General features: G+C 38.0%; 1 protein-coding gene across 2 annotated transcripts in view; it reads left to right on the top strand.

The window, feature by feature from the left end:
• The window catches only part of LOC149806781 (uncharacterized), a 72,494-nt gene that overhangs the window by 39,127 nt on the left and 12,551 nt on the right, over window positions 1-20,816 (top strand). For both annotated transcript variants that reach the window (XM_089957502.1, XM_089957493.1), the window contains 8 exons: window positions 4,769-4,885; window positions 6,972-7,025; window positions 9,315-9,383; window positions 9,685-9,849; window positions 14,783-15,007; window positions 16,216-16,403; window positions 17,070-17,220; window positions 17,551-17,794. In XM_089957502.1, coding sequence (XP_089813628.1) covers window positions 4,769-4,885; window positions 6,972-7,025; window positions 9,315-9,383; window positions 9,685-9,849; window positions 14,783-15,007; window positions 16,216-16,403; window positions 17,070-17,220; window positions 17,551-17,794 — 1,213 coding nt within the window. The remainder of the gene's footprint in view (window positions 1-4,768; window positions 4,886-6,971; window positions 7,026-9,314; window positions 9,384-9,684; window positions 9,850-14,782; window positions 15,008-16,215; window positions 16,404-17,069; window positions 17,221-17,550; window positions 17,795-20,816) is intronic.

The following is a 20,816-nucleotide window of genomic DNA, read 5'->3' as shown; positions in this document are numbered from 1 at the left end:
CGTACTGCACTTGTCTTTCATGTCATCGTGGAAGGACTGGATCATGCTTAGAAGCTTTGGAGGGCATCCAGTTTTTGCCAGGATTGTGAAGAGTCCGTCTCTGCTGACCAGATCGAACGCCTTGGTGAGGTCTGTAAAGACCAGGAAGAGGGGTCTGTATTGTTCTCTGCATTTTTCCTGCAGTTGCCTGATGGACAAGATGATGTTGATTGTGGACCCCTCTGCGTGGAACCTGCACTGCAACTCTGGATACAGTCTGTCAGCAAGCATCTGCAGTCTGTTCAGGATGACGCATGCGAAAACTTTACCCACGATGCTGAGAAGCGATATGCCCCTGTAGTTGTTGCAGTCGCTTCTGTCGCCCTTGTTCTTGTACAGGGTTATGATGTTGGCATCTCTCATGTCCTGAGGCATTGCATCCTCGTCCCAGTACTGGCAGAGGATGTCATGCAGGTGTGTGAGCAGCACGCTACAGCTGCACTTGATGACCTCTGCTGGGATGCCATCCTTCCCTGGGGCTTTACCTAAGGACAGTTTCTCAGGCCTTCTTTAGTTTGGCTACAGTAGGTTTCTCATCCAGTTCGGCCATGAGAGAGAGGTTTTCAATGGCGTTGAGGGCTTCATTGGTCACATGGTTCTGTCTGGAGTACAGTTCAGAGTAGTATTCCACCCAACACTCCATCTGCTTGCCCTTTTTGTGGGTGGTATCGCCTGTGGCAGTCTTCAGTGGTGCTGTCACATTCTTCGTGGGACCCATTGCTTTCTTTATGCCATTGTACATGCCTCTGATGTTTCCGATATCTGCTGCTGACTGGATGCTCTGACAGCTGAAGCCAGTATTCATTGGCACATTGCCGTGCTAATCTCTGCACTTTGCTTCTGGTAAACCTGTATGCCTGTAGTGTCTTCTGTCGGGGGATCGCTTGTGTTACAGGTGAGAACTGCTATGCTCTTCTATGGCTGGCATGAGTGTGGTGGAGTTAGCCTCAAACCAGTCATTGCTCTTTGATTGCTTCTTACCAGAGATCCATGTGGCTGTGCTGTACAGTCTCTCTGATGTGATCCCATCTTTCTTTGGCACTGCCGTTGGGGGGTTCTGAATCAGACGTCTTGGAAAGAGCATAGGTGAAATCCTCAGCCTTGTCTGGATATGATGTTTTGCTCACATCAGTGTGTTTACCTTCTTGCCTAGCGCAGTGGATCTTCTTCGGCCGAAGCTTCATTTTGCAGCCCACCAGCAAGTGGTCGGTGTCGCAGTCAGCACTGTGGAAGGTACGGGTAAGAAGCACACCCTTCATGGCTGACCGTCTTGTAATGATCAAGACCAGCTGGTGCCAGTGTTTAGACCAGGGACGCCTCCAAGACACTTTATGCCGTGGCATTATCTGAAAGAATGAATTGGGGATGCCGAGGTTGTGGCACGAGCACATCTCTAGAAGGCGCTGCCCATTCTCATTCATCTTCCCAACGCCAAACTTGCCAAGACAGGAGGGCTAAGAGTCATGGTCGGCACCCACCCTAGCATTGAAGTCGCACAGCAGAATCAAGTTCTCTTCCTTGGGATTTTTGTTGATGAGTGAGTTTAACTCATCGTAAAACTCATCCTTGGTATCTTTGGAGGCGCTTAGTGTGGGAGTGTAAACGCTGATCAGATTGACAAGCCTGTTTGTGGTGTGGAGGCGGAGGGATAGCAGTCTTCCATTTCTTTGTTGGCAGGGTTCTATCATCGCAAGCAGAGTGTTCCTGACAGTGAATCCGACACCAAACTGTCTGGCTTCGCTGGCGCTTTTTCCTTGCCAGAAAAATGTGTAGTTCTTTTCTGCAAGGCGATGTCGACCTGGAGTCTTTCAAGTTTGTCGTTTATGAGTGAAGTCTTTCGAACATCACTGATTGTCTGGAAATCATCTGAAAGCCCAGTCAGCATGGTCGGACATTCCAGATACCTAGCTTGAGAACTGGATGTTTCCTTATTGGTTTTCTTTTGTTATTTCTTGGTACAGTAGTTGCACTCCGCTTGTCAGGTACTCATGTACCGTAAGCCTTATGCACCAGCAAGGCAGGCAAACTGTGGCTGGATGGAACCTTAATGGCTGGGGGCTGCCCAGTTTGAGGCGGGCGGTAGCTGTCCAGTGAAACCTGTTGTTCTCTCCCACCATCAGAAGCAACCCCTGGCATCTGGCTCTACAACAGTTGAGCAGTGACTTATAACCAGTAAACTGCTGCTTCCCGTGTTGTGTTGACACTGTGGAGCGAAGCTGGCGTGTCCTTTCCAGGGTGCAAGCCTGGGCAGGACGATATGGAGAATCAGCTGTTGCCCATGCAGCTGATCGACCCTCTCCACTCAGCTGACAGATCCAAGGGAAAGGACAAGCCGGTATGTCATGGCACCAGCTGCGTCACAGGAGTTGCCTAGATGACACTGAAAGCAGTGCCAAGTTGCCTTAGGGACTCCGTCTCCAGATTTTCTGTTGGGGTTTACTCCCTTAGCCTTTCCCATGAGAGGGTATAGTCGCAAGGCAGCGAAGGTTTGAAATCGGAGTTTTACCTTTTCCTAGATGGGTGACCACCCAAGGTTAACAAGCCCCATCTGCCCGAAGCATCTGGTTTGGAGGCGCCAGAAACTCGCCTGTCATCCCTTCTCCAGTCAGATTAAACAGGTTCCGCCACTTGTGAAGGCCTGGAGCTGGATTTGGATTTGGTTGTCAGAGGCTCTGTCAGACGCAAGCCACTGGGAGATTTCCAAGGGAAGTAGGTGCTTATCTCCCACATCCGCCCCCAGTGATGACAACCCTTGGAACCAAAAAAAGAATACAAGAGTAATATAATACAGCATGCTGAGCACATGATATGCTTATTATAAAAGTCCAGTTCAGGCTCATTCAGTGAAAGTTACACATGTAGCTAGTTAAAATGAGTGCTGAATATAAATAATTTTGCAGTATATTTTGTCCTTGTATTCTGGTTCTAATCCATATGGATTTTGCCCTTTGTGACAAGAATGTTAACCTCCTGTGAAACCAGGTTAGTAGCAAAAGTTAATGTATCTTTTATATACATGTTGTAATTATGGCATGTTTTATAGGCTATTTTGGTTTCAGTAGTAAAGAAAGTTATCGCTCACATTGGGAATCCAATTTTTCTTTCCTAGAAGGATACCCAAGTTACAGGTAGGATATTCAGCATTGCCTCCTCCTATTACCTATTCTCCTAATAATGTGATCAGGGAATGTATTCAATGGGGAAATCCGATTTTTCTAATTATGTCTCTTCAAGAATACTTATCCAACGAAATTACTTAAAAGCTGTCACATCTACCTTTCTTTGCAAGCATCCTCATTTTTAGTTTGCTCATCTTAAAAACTGGTGACACCTGGTGATGGCAATGAGAGGTAATGGGTAAGAGTTTTTGCAGATTGTTTTTATGATATAGACAGAAGAGGCGAATTTTCGTCTTTTAGCAGGGATGAATTCTGGAGGTTGCATGCTTATATCTTATGCTTATGTTAATGTGAGCAGGTATGTATTCTCAGAGAAACATAGTTTTCTAGAAAATTTGCTTTCTATTATGCTGTTTGAAATATGTATTTGTGTCTGGATTCATCTTAAAAGGTACAACTCACCTTTGAAACAAACTATACATATAGACCTATTTTTAATACTAACTCATTTCCATATCACCAGTGTATTTACATCATGATATATGTGTGTGACAAACAGTGTACATACACTTGAAATTGCTATAGTTTATTTTTGTGATATTGCATTAGCTAGATGGATGGGACCTTGAACAAGATTCTCACTTTTTTCTAGCTGTGATCTACATTTTAGCCAATTATGTCTTTTTTTAAAATAGGGATAGTCATAAAGTCATGTTGAGTTGTGAAACTCAGTTTCGATACTTTTGTAAGGGTTGAAGCTTTAAATATTTTGAAATATCAATTTTAGGATAGTAAAATAAATTAGGACTTCAGAACTGTGATTATAAATGTGCCTTTATAGACAGGAATTGATGCAATATGAGTGAAATGATACAGAAATGGGAACCATTCTAATTTTGGTGTAATGTTTCCTGGTTTTAGCCTCAGATTACAACATTGTCACCAGAACACTTCTGATGTTTGATGATAATTCTTAAGCAAAAACTGTATCACAAAATCAATTGTTGAAGTAGGATTTCAAAACAGACATCTGATGTGGATTATACATTGACAAAAATAGTATGCTACAGACAGCCCAACTTTATATGCAAACTTGAACATGGGTGTATACCATGCCTTTGCATTCTTTTCTTGATGGACTTGTACCTGAAAGAAAAGATGACTAAAAAAATATTTTGAATCAGTGAGTTTTACCACTTATATTTGCTTATACACTGTAATTCAGTTCAACTGCAAACTGCACACACTGATTTGCCACTGCATAGTGCAATGGTAGATCTTGTTAAGAACAGACAGCATAGACCCTGAGTTACTCAAACATTATGCAGTGGTAGATTAGGGTCTACGCTGTTTACAGTTGCACTCAAATTGTTAGCAATTATATGCAGTAATGCCAACAACAAAAAAGTCTGATACAAATTTTGTACTTTCAGTTTTATGTTTAGGTTCAGAATTTTTAAAACTGACATTCCCATTTCACATTGGGTTGTCATTTGCTGTATGTTAACATAAATGTGAGAAAATTAAATGACAGTCATGTACTGCTGTAGCAAAGTTGATACTATGCTGTAACTTAGAATCTGTTTTTTATATGGACAACTTAATTTCAGATGGTCATTCCTCTCCCCGGGTAAGACGACTGAAGATCATTGAAAACCGAAGAAGTAGGTGTTTAATACCAGATGATGGTCTTCCACCTATAGTCATACCTGGAGAGACTCCTTATGGTGAGTTGTTGTTCCTTGCAATTGTTTCATCACTGTAAGCATGGTGGGACATATCATTTGGAGAAGGTTCAGATATATTTACATGTCTTTCACAAACTTGGATTGACATTAACTTTATTCACAACAAAGCTAATTACAACCTGAAGGAGACAGTTGATGAAATTTACTGCTTCTGTGTGCTTGGGAAATGCATTTGAAATAGCACAGTGTACACTAATGCAGTAGAACTTGTCTTGAAAGACCACCCCTTCTGCCAAAAAAAATGATGGTCTCTCAAGAAATACCACTGCTATGTGAGACCACCTGTCTTGAGAGACCTATTCTCAATGCACAGATTTATTGATTATGTGGTGTTATGACCTGTTATGAGAGACCATAATTTTCTGGCAGAATGGGTGGTCCTTCAAGACAGGTTCTACTGTATTAACATTTTGTCAAGCATGTTTTGTTGGAAGCTTGACATGTTGATCACTTTGGCACCTATGTGCTTGTCCTTCCATCCATTTGTCACACACTAAATCATTCCCAGTCTTACAGTTTTTTTAACGTTTTGTATGCCTTCTTCCATCTTAATAAAATGGGGATCAGTGATTAAGGGTCTGTTTCTGGACACTTATTCATGATTGACACGCCTAACAAGGTATCAGAAACTTTGTTAGTGATTATTATGTTCAGAGATGCCAGCCAATCCTGATGAAATCCCAGAAAATCAGAATTATGGGAATTAAATTTTCAAGTTTTCTATTGGACAGTAACAGTTTCACAAATTGGTATGTAGAATGTAGTATCTCAAAGTGAAAAACTGTAACTAGAAAACAAGTAACCACTTCAAATACTCTAGTATCAAAACTTTCCATGAGGGACCAAAAATGTTCATATTATTTGTTGTTGTCCTGAACAACAAATTTCAAGGCCCATTGAAAAATTATCCATGTTTCATGATGACAGCCCCACCCCATTTTGTTAATGTGTTTCATTCCTAGAGAATTAGCAGAACTGCTAGTATTTGATAAATCAATACTTTAATCTTTTATTCAACTGCATACCTGTTGTAAAATTTAATTCTTCTTGGTACTCTATTTGTGGTCATATCAGGTGGTTGAATTTGATCTGTACATCAGGCAGGCACGAAAAAGGAGTGATTCCGCTGTTTTTCAATTTAGTTGGCATCTTACATACTTTGGTAATATCGACCTCCTTTGATGTTGAGCACTCACATGGTGGAAACACTTTTATAAGTAATCAATGTTGGTAGGTATTTTGTTTGTGTTCATAGAGGTGGTAGTATTGTTTTAGTTTTATTGATGGGTCTGCTTCCACTGATGTTATTTGCTCAAACGAAAACAGATTTTGCTCTGGCAGTTCTATTTGGCATGCTTTAATTTTGCATATCTGTAGAGGTTCAACCACAATATTAAATACCTATTAATGTGCAAACTTTGACAGGCAAAACCATGAATTTATGTACCCTCAAATGCAGATAATTTCTGGAGAAATTTTCATTAATTTGATGGTTTTGGCCACAAATGTTGAAGCAATTCAAAGTTCAGAAATTGAAGGAATGAATAAAACATTTAGTCTGATTACACAGTAAATGTTACTGATTGTATGCAGGTATGTATAGGCTCTTAGTAAGATTGAATAGAAAGTTGCCTTTAAGGAAATTTTTATCCATTCTGAACAGTTGATGCTAGGATTTCTGATCAATATACTCATGGGTTGGCATCTTCATAATTCTGTGCATAGAACATTAAGAAGCAAATGTTAAGTGAGGACCTGGGTAGCAGAGTGGTCTAAGGCACTCGCCTTTACAGATCACTGCCATCTCACTTTTGTCTCAGTTCGAGTCTTAAGCTTGGCCAACATAAGTATGTGAGAAAGATTGTCAGTAACTTTCTGTAGGTTGGTGGTTCTTCCTGGGGTTTTCCTGGGTTCTTCCTCCATCGAATGTACTGGCTGCCATGCATAGCTTGTCATGTGCTGAAAAAAGGAGTTAAACCCATAACAATAACAACAACAAATTTTAAGTTACTTTACATTTTCATATGAAAACAAATGTACATATACTGTGTTTAATCATTTTTAGATTCAGCACTGATATCCAACCCAGATCCAGAGATGTACATGTCACAAATTACAAGTAAGTATGGCATGGCTTTTTTAGTATTTGCTTAAGAAACTAAGTTTATTCTTCATGCATTAATCTTGTGTAATCAATATTCACAATGCTATGATGACAGAATAGAAGGTACAAAATAGAATGGTTTGGTTTGTCCACTGAGTCATTGAAGAGTGTACCTGTATTATAAGAACGAAAACATAACTGTTGATAATCCTTAAAATAGTGAATGTATTGATATGATTGTGACATGTAAAATGGTTAATCAATTTGACTATGTACTTTTGTAAGATGAAAATAAAACTTGAACTTCAAAGTTAATTGAATATACTATAATACTACTACTACTAATAATAACAGCATTGCATGTTTGAAAGTTGCATAAGAAGATTCAAGAAAGATTTTTAGACCCTGTCATAAGTATGGTGTATTATATTATGATGTTCTTTTGTATGCTAACATTTGCTTGCCTGGCCCATAACTTGTTAATAGTTGGAGAGATTTTCTTAAAACTTTGTCGAAGTATGTATCATGTATCAATTTTTGTCTCAAGGCCAAGGTCGTGGCAAGGGAAAATATAACTATGTGACTCATATCAGTGTCCAGAGTATCACTTTAGAACAACTGAAGGTTGATAGTTATATAGAAATTTACAGTCACTTGCCATAAGCACATTCCCTGTCATAGGTAATGGTCACATCAAGAGAAATGTAATATTGTGACTTGCATCATTATCCCGAGTATACATTTTGAACCACTGAATTTATTTTAAAGAAACTTTTCCCAAACATATATAATAACTAAATTGCATGCTACATACTGTAGTTAAGCCCCATGCCTCATGGTCAAGGTTGATTTAAGGGAAAATGTAATTCTATGACTTTTATCATTGTCTATAGTATAACTTTTGAAGATATTTTAATGACACTTAGGCCAGTTATAAAGCATGACTAGACTGTGTGTCATGACCATGGCCCAGAGGTTAAGTTCATTGCAAAGGAATATTTAGTTTTGTCACTGGCATCCGTATTTTAAATACAACTTTTGAACCACTGAAGTTTTTTCAATGAAATTATGATAGGGTATATATATTGACAAGACACTATATCACATATTATATCCATGCTGCTTCCTCAAGGTAAAGGTTATGCCTAGAGAAAATATCAATCAGTTATCTATAGCATCAACAGTCAATGCTTTTGAGGTAGTGAAGATACTGTAATGAAACTTGAGCCTGTCATATATTTTGCTTTGAAATTGTCTTGCATATTTAGTTATATTTTTTGTCTTAAGATCAAGGTCAAAACACAGGAAAATATAAGTCTGTGGCCTGTTTATTCATCCAGGCTGTCACTTTTTAACTGTGAAGATATTTTCATGAAACTTGACCCAACTTCACACCCAATCTTAAAGTATAGTCCTTAGTATAGAAAACCATGGTTCATGTGACCTTGAAAAATCTTTGAATTTGAGGATTTGCCTTGAAAAGTCTTAATATTTTGAAACATTTTGGTTTTATTCTTGAAAAGTTTTTGAATTTGTCAAAAAGATTCTTGAATTTTTCCAAAACCATCTTAAACTTGTCAGACAGAATACAAAAAGTTAAACTAATGAAAATGTTTCACTTTTAAAATTCAGAATTTGTTATGTACTTAGTTTCCAAAAATAATAAATAGTATATATTTGAGACAATCAAATGCTACACTTGACATGGATAGTTATCAAATAGAGTTGTGTCCCTTTGCCCTAGGTCAGTGCTGATCAGTTAGTTTTCTGCTACTTTTGTACTTATTTATACAGTGATAAAATAACATGAAGGAAGTTTAATTTCCGTAAGAAAAATATTCCTTGAAAACTTTTGTAAGTCCTTGAAATGTTCTGGAAAGATAAATATGGGGCTTTAAGAACCATGAAAAAAGGTTGAAATCTGGATGGATATATTATGCCATTTGTATTACTTGGTTCTTCGTAAAGTATGTGCTTGTATTTAGCACTTTCATTTATAGTTTAATGTATACCTACCTTTTATTTATCTATGGACCAAGAAGTCCAAAATTAAGAAATCTGACGTTAAAATAGTATTGTATTCACTAAGAAGGACATAATGTTATGTATGGGATGATATAATATTTGATTCCTAAGCTTTCTTGCAGTGGTGCTAGTGTTATGTTGTGCAACCCCTCCCACACAGTTAGAGACCAAATTTTATTGTTATAATTGGAAATAATTTGTGTATCAGTAATTCTAATGGGTATGTGAGAGAAAGAGACCCAACTAGTGTATTTCTAGCACATTTCTTGCACATTTCAGATGAAGAAGCAGATCCTGCTGTGTTTGCTGTGAATACAAATCTTCATGTTCTAGTGAAAGTAGTCAACTGTAAGTAGCTTCATAATTCAACAAAATAAATTGCTGTTTGTTTTACCACATTAAGTGATAATAAATAAAAATGAATAAAGTTTGGAATTTGTTTTGATTAATGCTTCCTATAACTTTTTATGCTTACATAGCAAGCAAGTCATGGATCTCACTTAGACACCAAGGTTATATTAGCATCACCCTTTCGATGACAAAGTTTATGTTTTTTTAAATGCAACTTGAGTCGGTTTTCTCCAAAAGTTTCTGATCATACAACTCATAGTTGCTTTTCTCCCATGATATGAGTTTTCTCCCTTTTCAGTGGACTGTTGTGTTAATCGAGTGTGCTGGTGTTTCTCCAGCAGAGGATTGTGCAGTGTGGGGCAGGAGGAAGTAGTGATAGTGCTTGAGATGCTGCAGGAGGAAAAATGTCCACCAAGGGATATCTTCTGTCATTTCAACAATATATTTGAAGAAGCCAGTAATGGTAGGTATATATATATATATATATATATATATATATATATATATATATATATATATATATATAGCACATACACAAGAAAGTATGTTGATCATGTGACTTGTGCTGTTATATAGTATAGCTTAGTAAGTCTGCAACATATGCAGGTGTTATTCTGGCTTTAGTTTCAGTAAATTCACTGGATGATGGCTTATATTACAGTTACATTCAGCATTATATGTAGTCTGGGTATTTGTAATCATGTTAAGTTTTTCCATCTGTATGTTTGTCTCAAGATGTCTGTTGAGAAAGTAGCAGGCCTGTTGGGTTACCTTTCACCCCACCCTCCACCATTCTAAAACGAAAAGGATTTTATATTTATTCCCAAACCCCCATCTTTATTTGAGGGTATAATAAAAAAAATATCAAAGAGAATTTAGATTTAAAAAATTGAACAAATTTTGATAGGGGTTCTTGGGTTTTTTGGTACTTGCCCTGGTTCCTTTTTCCAATCATTCCAGTCTCAGATCTAAAGTTTTATTGTTTACAGCTTATACTGTCTTTAGTCAGGCATTTTAGCAGATCAGATTTGTTACAAGTTGCTTTATAATCTGATACGTAGCTGGAAGGCAAAGTGATAGATACTGGTTGCTGGTCACCACTGGTTATCAGGTACCAGTCAGTGGGCAGATCAAATACCAGTCTCTTGGTGTTAATTGTTGAGGAGCAGTCTGCCTCTGTTGAAAGGGTCAAGGTTGATGCCTATCGCTGGTTTCCCAGTGTTTCCTTTCAATCCTGTGGGGCTTGTGTACTCCTCTAACCAGGATGTGAACCCAGATCGTCTCCTTTTCCACTCAGAGCACCATGGATGAGTTTTCCATGACTCCAATATCAGCACACAGAGCAGGCTATAGGGGTTCCCAACAGCTACTTCAGCTTTGTTATCAGAGGAATGGAAATGGACTGAAACTCATTTCCACCACTGAGAGTGGCATAGTATTCCATTTTTCTAGGAAGAGAGAATAGATCAGGCAGTCTTGTCTTATCCTGCCAGCAGACAGGAGAATGAACTATCAGTTACATTGCACTCTATTGAGTTCAAAGAAACCCCAAGTGAGTTGGTGCTTTTTTCCCCAACTGGTATTCTCATCTCCATCCCATGTTGGAAATATGATGGAAGATGAGTTTGTTTGGCAATTACATAAATTTACCACCTTCTGCCACCAGAGCTGTGGTCTAAACCTTCTGGGTCATCCGGCATGGGAATTCTAATTTGAAAATGCCTTCGGAGATACAAAACATCCCCCAAAGTAATAACCAGTCTCTTGCTTTCCCATTTCACCATAGAAACTTATACATGGCCAAGAGGCATCCAGACAGCAGATGGGTTAGTTAGTCCCCCTCATCCATCAAGTAGGTTTTAATGGGTTGTTACAAGGTTACTCACTTTTTGGTCACCTAAGCCTCCTGACTGGTTTTAGGAACGTCTCAAGTCTTGGTCACCGGCTGCATTGAGGGTTAACCCATTAAAAAAAAATCTTTGCTTGACGTGTTATCCCTACTATGTCCTGTCAAGATCTGAGAGATAGCAGCTCCATTTGTTTGGCCACAGTTCCAGGCTGGTAAAGTTAGCGAAGAAATACTGTATGCCTGTAAGGTCTGTGGGAACCCTGCCTATATGCTTGAAGCAGGGGACTCAGTGGAACCACTAGAGCAGTGCTGTCCAATCCGGGGGCCGCATGCAGCCCTCGGGCTGATTTTAATTGGCCCACCAGAGCTCGAGCAGCTATATAGTTGATGCTTTTCAGTTCTCTGCTGCGGCCCTCGGCTTTAAGAAAAACATTTTTCAGTGGCCTATGGTGTCAAAAAGGTTGGACAACACTGCACTAGACTCATTTTAAAACTCCTTTCTTAACTAAATAGGGTTGCAGAGTGATTGTAGGGGTAAGGGCAAGATGTCTATTGACTCTCAGTCAACCACCCTCCTCACCACCAACAAAGGAATGATGTAATTAGCCTTATGGCCTTGGAGAATCGTTCTCTTGCCAAGCTGACCCCACCCACACCCCTTATGATGTTCCAGTAGGTTTTCTGGCCAAGAATTAGCTATGTTTGGTTGCTCTTTAACTAATTCAAATCACTAGTCTCATTGGCAGGGACGATACCAGAGCCTTACATTTCTATTTGGCTAAATCCAGATGGGATGAATAGTAGTAGGAAAGATCTCTTTATCCCTGTCAAAGGTACAGTCAGATCTGTCCTAACAGTTACCTGTGTTCATTTGTCATCTGGTTATACCACCTATTCTAATTCCCTCTCCCCCCAAAGCAAATTTCCTATATAAATGCCCAGTATTTAACAGTCACCTGCTTTCAGTGGCCAGTAGTTTCCTAACCAAAGAGTGGTTTCATCCTGCCTTAAGTTGTCACTGTAGCTTATCGGCAGCAACCACTCACAAGTATGCAAATTAAACAGTTTGATGAGCAAAAAGATAAAGGCATGTCATGTGATTTGATGCTTAGGTATTTCATATCTTGATTGTATTTAATGTACACCAGTCACACTGTCAGTCAAAATCAAGGGGGTCAACATGTCAGCTTCGAAAACAAGGTACTTCCTATCCTTACAGGAGAGGATTTTTGAGAAGAAATTTGTTTGCTTTATGTTGGGAAAAGTAGTTGCAGCAGAAATGGAAGTCATCTTTTGTGCAAGTGCAACAAGGTTAGTTAGATATCTTCATCTGTTTGTCTGTGAATTAAAGAAAATTTGTCTTTAAGAAGAGGTAAAAGTTACATTACTTTTTATTAGGGTCATTGATCATTCATTATTTAAAAAAGGTTTCTTTGAAGGTAGGTGAAATTTCTGTTCATGGGTCACAACAAATAGCTATGTACAGCTTCTTTTTATTTTCTGTTTATGACATGTTTAAGTCAACTGTCTTTTAATCTTGGCAAGTTGAGCAACTGACTAATCCAGATATTGTTTTCATAGCATGAACAAACTAAGACCTGTGTGCGTTTTTAAGACAGTTGATGATTTCATTGCTAGGACAGATTACAGTGAGCAGAATACAGTATTCTTGTGTGCAACTTGAATTTGGGGTGAACAACATATGCAAAGTACTGGGGTTTTAGTTCAAAAATAAATTTTAAAAGGTGAACCTATGTACATTGGTCACGTGTGTGCAACAGCCAGTTTTGCATTTGATCCAAGTCATTTGCCTTCACTGATCACTCACACATCTCACCTCTATTTCAACTTGATCAGTGCGGCATGTGAAAAAGCTTGCCAGAAGCTTCCCATGGGTTGGTGATTCTTTCCGGGGTTCTCCTCTATAGGTCACCATATATGACATATCTCGTGTTGATAAATGGCATTAAAACCAAGTGTCAGAGCCATCTCTGTTTGATGGTGCACCAGAGCAATGACATTTATGCATTATGCCTGATTGTGTGAGCTTTCATCTTCCAATCTGCAGTAGCATCATATTGGAAATAGATGTAAAATTTATCTTGACGGCTATTATGGGGCCATCATCCTTCCTTTGAGCTGACAAAATCAGCAATTAATAATAGCAGGTAATACTGATGGTGGACCGATGTGTGGAACCTGCAGTTTTCCCAGTTGAACTGAAAAGACAGACTTGCCAGAAGTCCATCAGACCTCCCACTTTTCCAAAATATTGGAATAAATGTATTCCTCTGCAGTCTCAGAATTGTTTCTTAAAGTGTGAAATTTCAACCCTTATATAATTTCAGAATAATTACATACAAACAGAGTTACTCGGAGCCTATTAACATTTTTGCTGTTTGCAAGATAATCAGACAGGAACAACATATATAGAAATGTGTGAGACAGTGCTATTTTACCTCTAAATTTGAGTACCATTCCAGATAAGTATCAATGTCCCAAGTCCTAAAGTCTAATTTTGTTCAAAGGGGCTTCACCTTATTATTTGGAAAGAGACAATTAAAAACTCATCCACTTGAAGCCTTGTTCGTCTAGACTCGAGATGTCTGATGTAATGGCTAATATGTATTCATGCATATTGCATGATTGGTCCTATGCCATAAGGTTGAATTATCCACCGACTACAACACTAAGATGTGAACTGACCTGCAACACGTGGTTCCACTCCAATGAACATAACGGATGATCAGTATGAGTGATGAGTTTATTTAACTTTGGTTTCTCATCCATCAGCAAATCAGAAAAGGTGTAGGAAACCAAAATCAAATGCACCCACAGCGAGAAAGAAAAGGCACAAGGATGCAAAATATGATGAATTTTGTGTTAGCACATTCAAAGAACACTGGAAAACAAATTGGCCTTGGACTGATTATGTTCATGAGACTGGAAAATTGTTTTCAACATGTTTTTAAAGGTCCCAGATTTAGCTGACAGGTCCAGTGCCCTTATTCTGGTACATCAAACTTAACGGTTGATTTTACTTAAGTTTGATTTATCTTGAGTCCTGTGACTATGAAACAGAGACCTTTTAAGAATATTAGATATTTTGTTCAGATCAGCAAAGAAAGGAAACTGCATGTTTAAAAATAACTACTTTATTCATTTATTACAGCTCATAACGTAACAATGCTTTTGTTTTGAATTTGGTATTCCTCAGAACAGCTCAGCAACTTGGACTGGTTTATATGCATGCCATATTTGGCTCCTTCAGAGGGTGAAAGGTCCTGGAACTGCCACTCATCAACAATATTTTCTAGCCCTATCAAGCAACACAACATATATAGTGTACAAATTGAAACTTTATGGGTTTTTTTTGCTTAATCTGCACTTTGAGGTGCGTGATATTCGCCATTTAACCAGTTCATGGAATAACATTTTGTGAAGATAAAAAAACTTTTTGATTTAGAAAGCACATTACTTCGTAGTGAAATTATGTACATCCAGAGCATAAGGTGTGCTTTAATCTTTTTCGTGTCTTTTATTTCAGGAAACACAGTTACAGATACTAGTCACACATTATTCAACCAGAGTTTTCTTGACAGCCGAGATCATGGTGGCTTCCTCTACATTCGCTCTACTTTCCAGTGTTTACAAAAGCTCATGCTTCCTTCCCCTCCCTTCATCTTTGGAATACTGCTCCAAAAGTGGGAAACTCCTTGGGCGAAGGTGTTCCCCATCAGGTTAATTTTGAGGTTGGGAGCAGAGTACAGATGTAAGTGAAATTTTTTATGGTAAAATGTAGAAGCCATATTTAATCAGATGTACAGTCTGTTAACAGAATGCATATAAATCTGCTTCCATTGTATATGTGCTATCACATTGCTGTGGGCAAATACATACAATATTTGCAACTACATAATTTACTTTGAATTTCATTACGTCTTCAGTATATTTAAATTTCATTACAACTCAAGTATCAGATATATTATGCTATACACAGACCTTCCAACTCTTACGATTTTGCTGTAAGTCTTACAGAAAATACTCTTAAAATACAAACTTATGGCATACTAGCAAAAACTATGGAAAAATTATAGTTGCCAAAAAATCCAGATAATTGGTTCATCCATGTTTTATTTGGATCTGGGTTTCATCTTGGAATTAGTCAAATTAGTCAGGGAACCAGACTAACTTTACAGCAGCACCCCATGCGCTTTAAACTGCACCTGTTTGTTCATGTGAAGCATCTGCATGATCAGACTTTTGATTGTAGAATTTTCAAAAATGGCGTCCAGAAAGCTATGCATGTTTAAGACAAAAGGGAAAATAAGCTTCTAGAAAGTTTTAATAATCAACACAGAAGAATAAAAAGGAATATTCAGATTCTTGTGAATAAAAGCTAGAAAGGACACAGTTACATTTATTGGACATCACGTACCAACTTGGGTATGTCTAGTGGCAGAAGACATAATTGTTGTCATCATGTGAAATGGACAAGAATTTCCAAGAATTATATCAAGTTGAGAGATAGCAACAAGTCATTGAGCTGCATAGGGTTTGGAACTAGAGTTTGTGCAGCTGTACTAGTGGTAAATAAAGTGTACATGTACAGTACAAACTTTTCCGTTGAACATAATGTTTATGGTCGATGCATCAAACTTTTAATTATGTTTTCCAGCTTTACAATAGGAGTTATTGATATTTTGTTACACCTTACTGAAAACGTAAATCTTACGGAAAAAAATGAACTGCCTTACTGAGACGGACTCGTCAGGGTTGGCAGGTCTGTATACAGTTTATTTTTTCAAGAGGCCAGTTAACACTTTTCTTCATCTAAAAATGTAATAAAGGTGTATTCAAATTACATTGTGTTCCTCCTTACATTAATCTTTCTCCCTTTTGTAGATTGCTCCTATGCAGATACTTTTTAAACTTTATTCACTAAAGTAATTTTTCAGTTTTTATCTTTTTTTATATTAGATTATCCATGCCCACTAATCAGTGTTCGGAACAGGAAACCTGTATTCTTTGAGATTGGCCATACTATCATGAATCTACTTGCGGATTTCCGCAACTTCCAGTACATGTTGCCCCACATCAGAGGGGTTACAATTCACATGGAGGATAAAAGAACAATGATAAACTTTCCCAAGAACAGATATGAAGAGGTATTAATTGAAATAATTAATTAATAACAAGAGTTTATGCATTGAATAATACTTTTCATTATGAGGTTTCAAACTGCAGGTTTGATTCCAAGTGGTCCTATGTATGCATTTATTTTCCAGTGCATATAATGAGTCATCCCAAACATTATGATCATAATGGATAAAAAAATATATAGGTCTATTTTCTAATTATTATAATAGACCTTAATACTTGGAGTAATTATTTTTTTTTATTGCTATTTTCTCCCATTCCCTTCTTTTGGGGCTTTATTTTTCTTTTTTGCTGTCTTAGAGATTTATTCATCATTAAACTTGCAATGTCATGTTTTGCCATATCTAGTTAAGATGTCATAAGCCTAATACAGTCTTCACACTTGAGACAGCTGAAATCTCTGAAGACTTTCCAATTTGCAAGGACATGATTTTACAGAAAAACATAAAGTTTAACTGCTTTTAACCAGTCAGAGAAGAGAAGTTTTTAGGGTGGCATATATTATGTGATTATTAAACTTTAAAGTGAGGGAGACGGGTGGGCAAAGATACAGAAAAAGGGACTTGAGGCGAATACAGACAGAGGGTGAAAAATGGGGTGATTAACTGATGTGGCCAGTTTCTTATCTCTATAACCAGACTTTCATTTTTGTATCTTTTGCTTTTATTTCCTAGCTGATGAAGGTAGTGAACAATAGTAACGAACATGTAATGGCAATGGGAGCCAACTTTAGCCCTGATGCCGACTCGCACCTGGTGTGTATACAGAATGATGATGGCAACTACCAAACACAGGCTATTAACATACAAAACAAACCTAGAAAAGGTAGGTGTGATGTACTTATTTTTTGCTGTTTTCATTTCCTTTAAGGAATGGTCAGGAAACTTGCATAGATAAATTTTTTTTTTCAAAAAGTCCAAATGTAGACCTTTTTGAATCCTAGTCATGTTTGAAGCGAATCTGTCTTAAAGTATGAAGCCAGCAGACTTCATTTGATCCTTTGTCATAAAGTAACTTTTTATATAATGGTATACCTGAATCAACATGAAAAACTTTTTAAAGGTCATTGTGATGAGAATTTAGTGAACAGATGATAATCAAACTAAGAAATAAATGTGATTATGTCAGTTTACCCTCTTTTTTTTCTGTCATCAGTGACAGGGGCAAGCTTTGTGGTGTTTAATGGTGCTCTGAAGAGCAGTTCCGGCCTGACAGCAAAGTCCAGCATTGTAGAGGATGGACTTATGGTCCAAATTACACCAGACTCAATGCTGGCACTGAAACAGGCCATGAAGGACATGCAGGACTACACCATTGCCTGTGGTATTATTTCAGCTGCCAAGCCCGAGGAGACAGTCTATGTAAGATGGGTGGATGATGACAAAAATGTCAACATTGGGTAAGACATTTGGTTTTAAAAACCTTTTGACATTTGTACATTGGTAATAATCAGCCATAAGATGGTTTGAAGTCTTTGTAAAATTGCAAACTAGTTCAGTTTATTGCCAGCATAGTGTTTATTAAGATATGGTTATCTAGTTAACATCCAAACACCAAGCTAAAAAAAGAGAATTTAGCAGTCTAGTATTATTTTATGAATACCGTCATATGATCTCAAAAGTTAAAGCTGCATTCAGCAGTTAAAACTTAATAATGGCGGAAACCTTTACTTGTGACAGAAGACTGCCATGTAGTGAACCACATTAGAAGAGAATGTAGTTCTAGAGTGTAAGAATGCAGCTGATTGAAAGCAGGAGATTGTTTAGCAGAGCTGTCTTCTTAAAGCTACAGAAAAAAAGTCTTGTCTACCAGTTTTAATCTTTAAAGTTTCTCAGGACCTAATCGCTTTTCAGGACCTAACTGCTGGCATACTAGATTATTTTCACTCAAAAAATTAGACCTAAGATCAGTCCATATATTTTATCACTATAAATGCGTTATCATATTTAAAGCTGCATTTCCTAGCTAAATTATTTAGTGTGAATGGAACTTTATAGAACAAGCACATAAAATACTTTCTTGACCCAATTTTCATTTGAAAACTGACCATGTCAAACAAAATGACTTGCATCTAGTTGTAAATATATACCACTTCCAAAAGATCCTTCCATTTAATAAACCCTATCCACAACAGATTTTTTTCCTCATTCCAGCATACAAGTATGATCATGTTTTTGCAGTGTAGAACACCAATAGATATTTTTCTTCCTTTGACTCCAGTCTTTTATCTCATGACTTTCAGCTGTAATGATAGTGGAACAAAACAAAACTCCCAAATTTCCATGGATTTTTTGAGCATTTTTTTCAGTTATTTAAGATAAACATTCAGATATAAAACATTTACATCCTAAAATGTCCAGTGGTTAAAGTGTGTCAGGCAAACAGGACATTTTGTCTTGATTAGCCTAGTCTTGTGCACAGATTATCTAGTCCAGTTTCAGGTTCAAAAAGCTTTTAACTTTTTTATTTAACAGTCTACTTAGGACCAAAAGTGGGCTTTATTTTTTGCTTCGTGATATTTGTATCATTATACAAACTATCTGAAATAAACAGTTTGAATGCTTTGTATTACCATTAGTTGTAAAGTTCTTGACCTTCATTTTCTTAATTATAATGTGTTTAAATATCGCTAAAAGGTGAATTTGAACTGTAAACCTAATGTTTTATGCACTGTATTAGTGTGAGAAAGTTTTTGGTAGATTTAACGGCAGTACCTACTTTTATTGCATTAACTTTTCATGGCACTAATGCCCAATCCAAGGGAATTATTCCCTTTTGGGCACTCAAAGCTTCATCACTTTACTTGCCTCTGGCAATTCTGTTGTCAGTTGTATCCCATTTTTTTGTATGTTTCTAATTATTTTCTCTCCAGTCCTTGCTTTATTTTAATGTATCTGTCCCTTTTCATTGATATTGAGGGTTTTGGGTGGTGAAACAGTTCTTGTGTTTTAATTCCGTCATTAGTTACTGGTATCGGGGTAAGTAATTCCTATCCAGTTGTGTTTCATTCTACAAATAGTAATTGCTGTCAGAGAAAGTAATTACATTCAGTTGTTGTTTCAGTGTATTGTTTAATTTCTTATATTACTGAAGAGTGGAATCAAAGGCACTTCTTGGGTAGGGAAGCTACAAAGCCACTCAAGCGTGAGCCACGTCCTTCAAAGGATACACGCTTACTTTAAGTAGACTTGCATTGAAATCCAGAAGATATCAGTACTTGGAGTTGGATTCCCCATCCAAACAGATATCTGACTGGTCATTGCCCAGTCACCAGCACTGGGTGCTGATCACCAGTCACAGGGTGATGTGTCAGCTGACAGTTGTCAAAATTCTGTCAGTGATCACTTGAGAGTTGACTCAAAAGTTGTCTATAGGTCAGGAGAGCTGACTCAGAAGGATGGCCTGAACCCTCTTCTAAGCTTTGGACCCTTAAGTCCTACACATTTGACTCTTGGTGCAGAGACCTGGGCCTGTATTCCCCTCAGGGCTCTCATGGCTTTGGAGCTGTAGTTACCATAGTCTCACATAGCAGATTGGTGGAGGGGAAGGGCTGCCCCTCCATCAGGCTGTTGAAAAAAGAATCATTATCCTCTTTTGCAGTTGGAAGATGACATTGCCAAGTCATCTAGAAAAATGCTCTTCTGTCATGGCATTGTCTGTAGAATTCCTTCACCTCTAAGGATGCTGCCTTCAAGACATCAAAGGCTTTTGCTGGAACACAGTGTAAACCTTTTTTTGGGCCACACCTCTTGATGTTGTGATAATATTCAGAGGGCTAATCCCTACATTGGTCTTGCAAGATTTGAGCGATAGGCAACATCATTCCCTGGCTGTGGTACAGTGCCATACTAAACCATACAAAGAAACATCTCCATCCCAGAAAGTCCACAGCTCCCTCCTAAATGTTTTTAAACATGGAAACTGCCTGAACCGATATCAGTTCCAGTTTAAAGCTCCTTTCCACCCAACTTTCTTAAAGTGAACTGGATGGAGGAACCAGGAGAGGCAGACATCTGTAGGGAGTCACTACCACACTTGCTGACTCCCACTCTTCCCAATGTCCCTGTAGGTACCAAATTAAGCATATTTTGTAGGCTTGGTCAACTCTCTGACAATATGTGGGTCCTTTCCACAATAAATTAGGTTTACTGGCTTCACTTCCAGAACCCTCCACTCTTTCAAGGACCCAGATCTAGTCCCAACTGTTTTCTCAGTGGGAAGAGGTGTACACCCTTCATGGGAAACATGCAGGAGAGAGGATAATGGAAATACAAAGTCCAGCATTTTATTCCCACATCTTAGTTTCAAAGAGAGTGGAAAGTTTTGACTTGTCATCCGTCTTTCGCCTTTGAACAACTTTTCCTTCGGAAAGGGCAGTTCAAGATGTAAACAACTTTTCACTCAAGAATGCGATCAGAATG

Source organism: Sinohyriopsis cumingii, chromosome 1, assembly GCF_028554795.1.
Source record: "Sinohyriopsis cumingii isolate HCF-2022 chromosome 1, ASM2855479v2, whole genome shotgun sequence".
In the NCBI taxonomy this organism is placed as follows: Eukaryota; Metazoa; Mollusca; class Bivalvia; order Unionida; family Unionidae; genus Sinohyriopsis; species Sinohyriopsis cumingii.
Note: the sequence above shows the minus strand (reverse complement) of the source record. Positions and strands in the feature narration are given on the sequence as shown.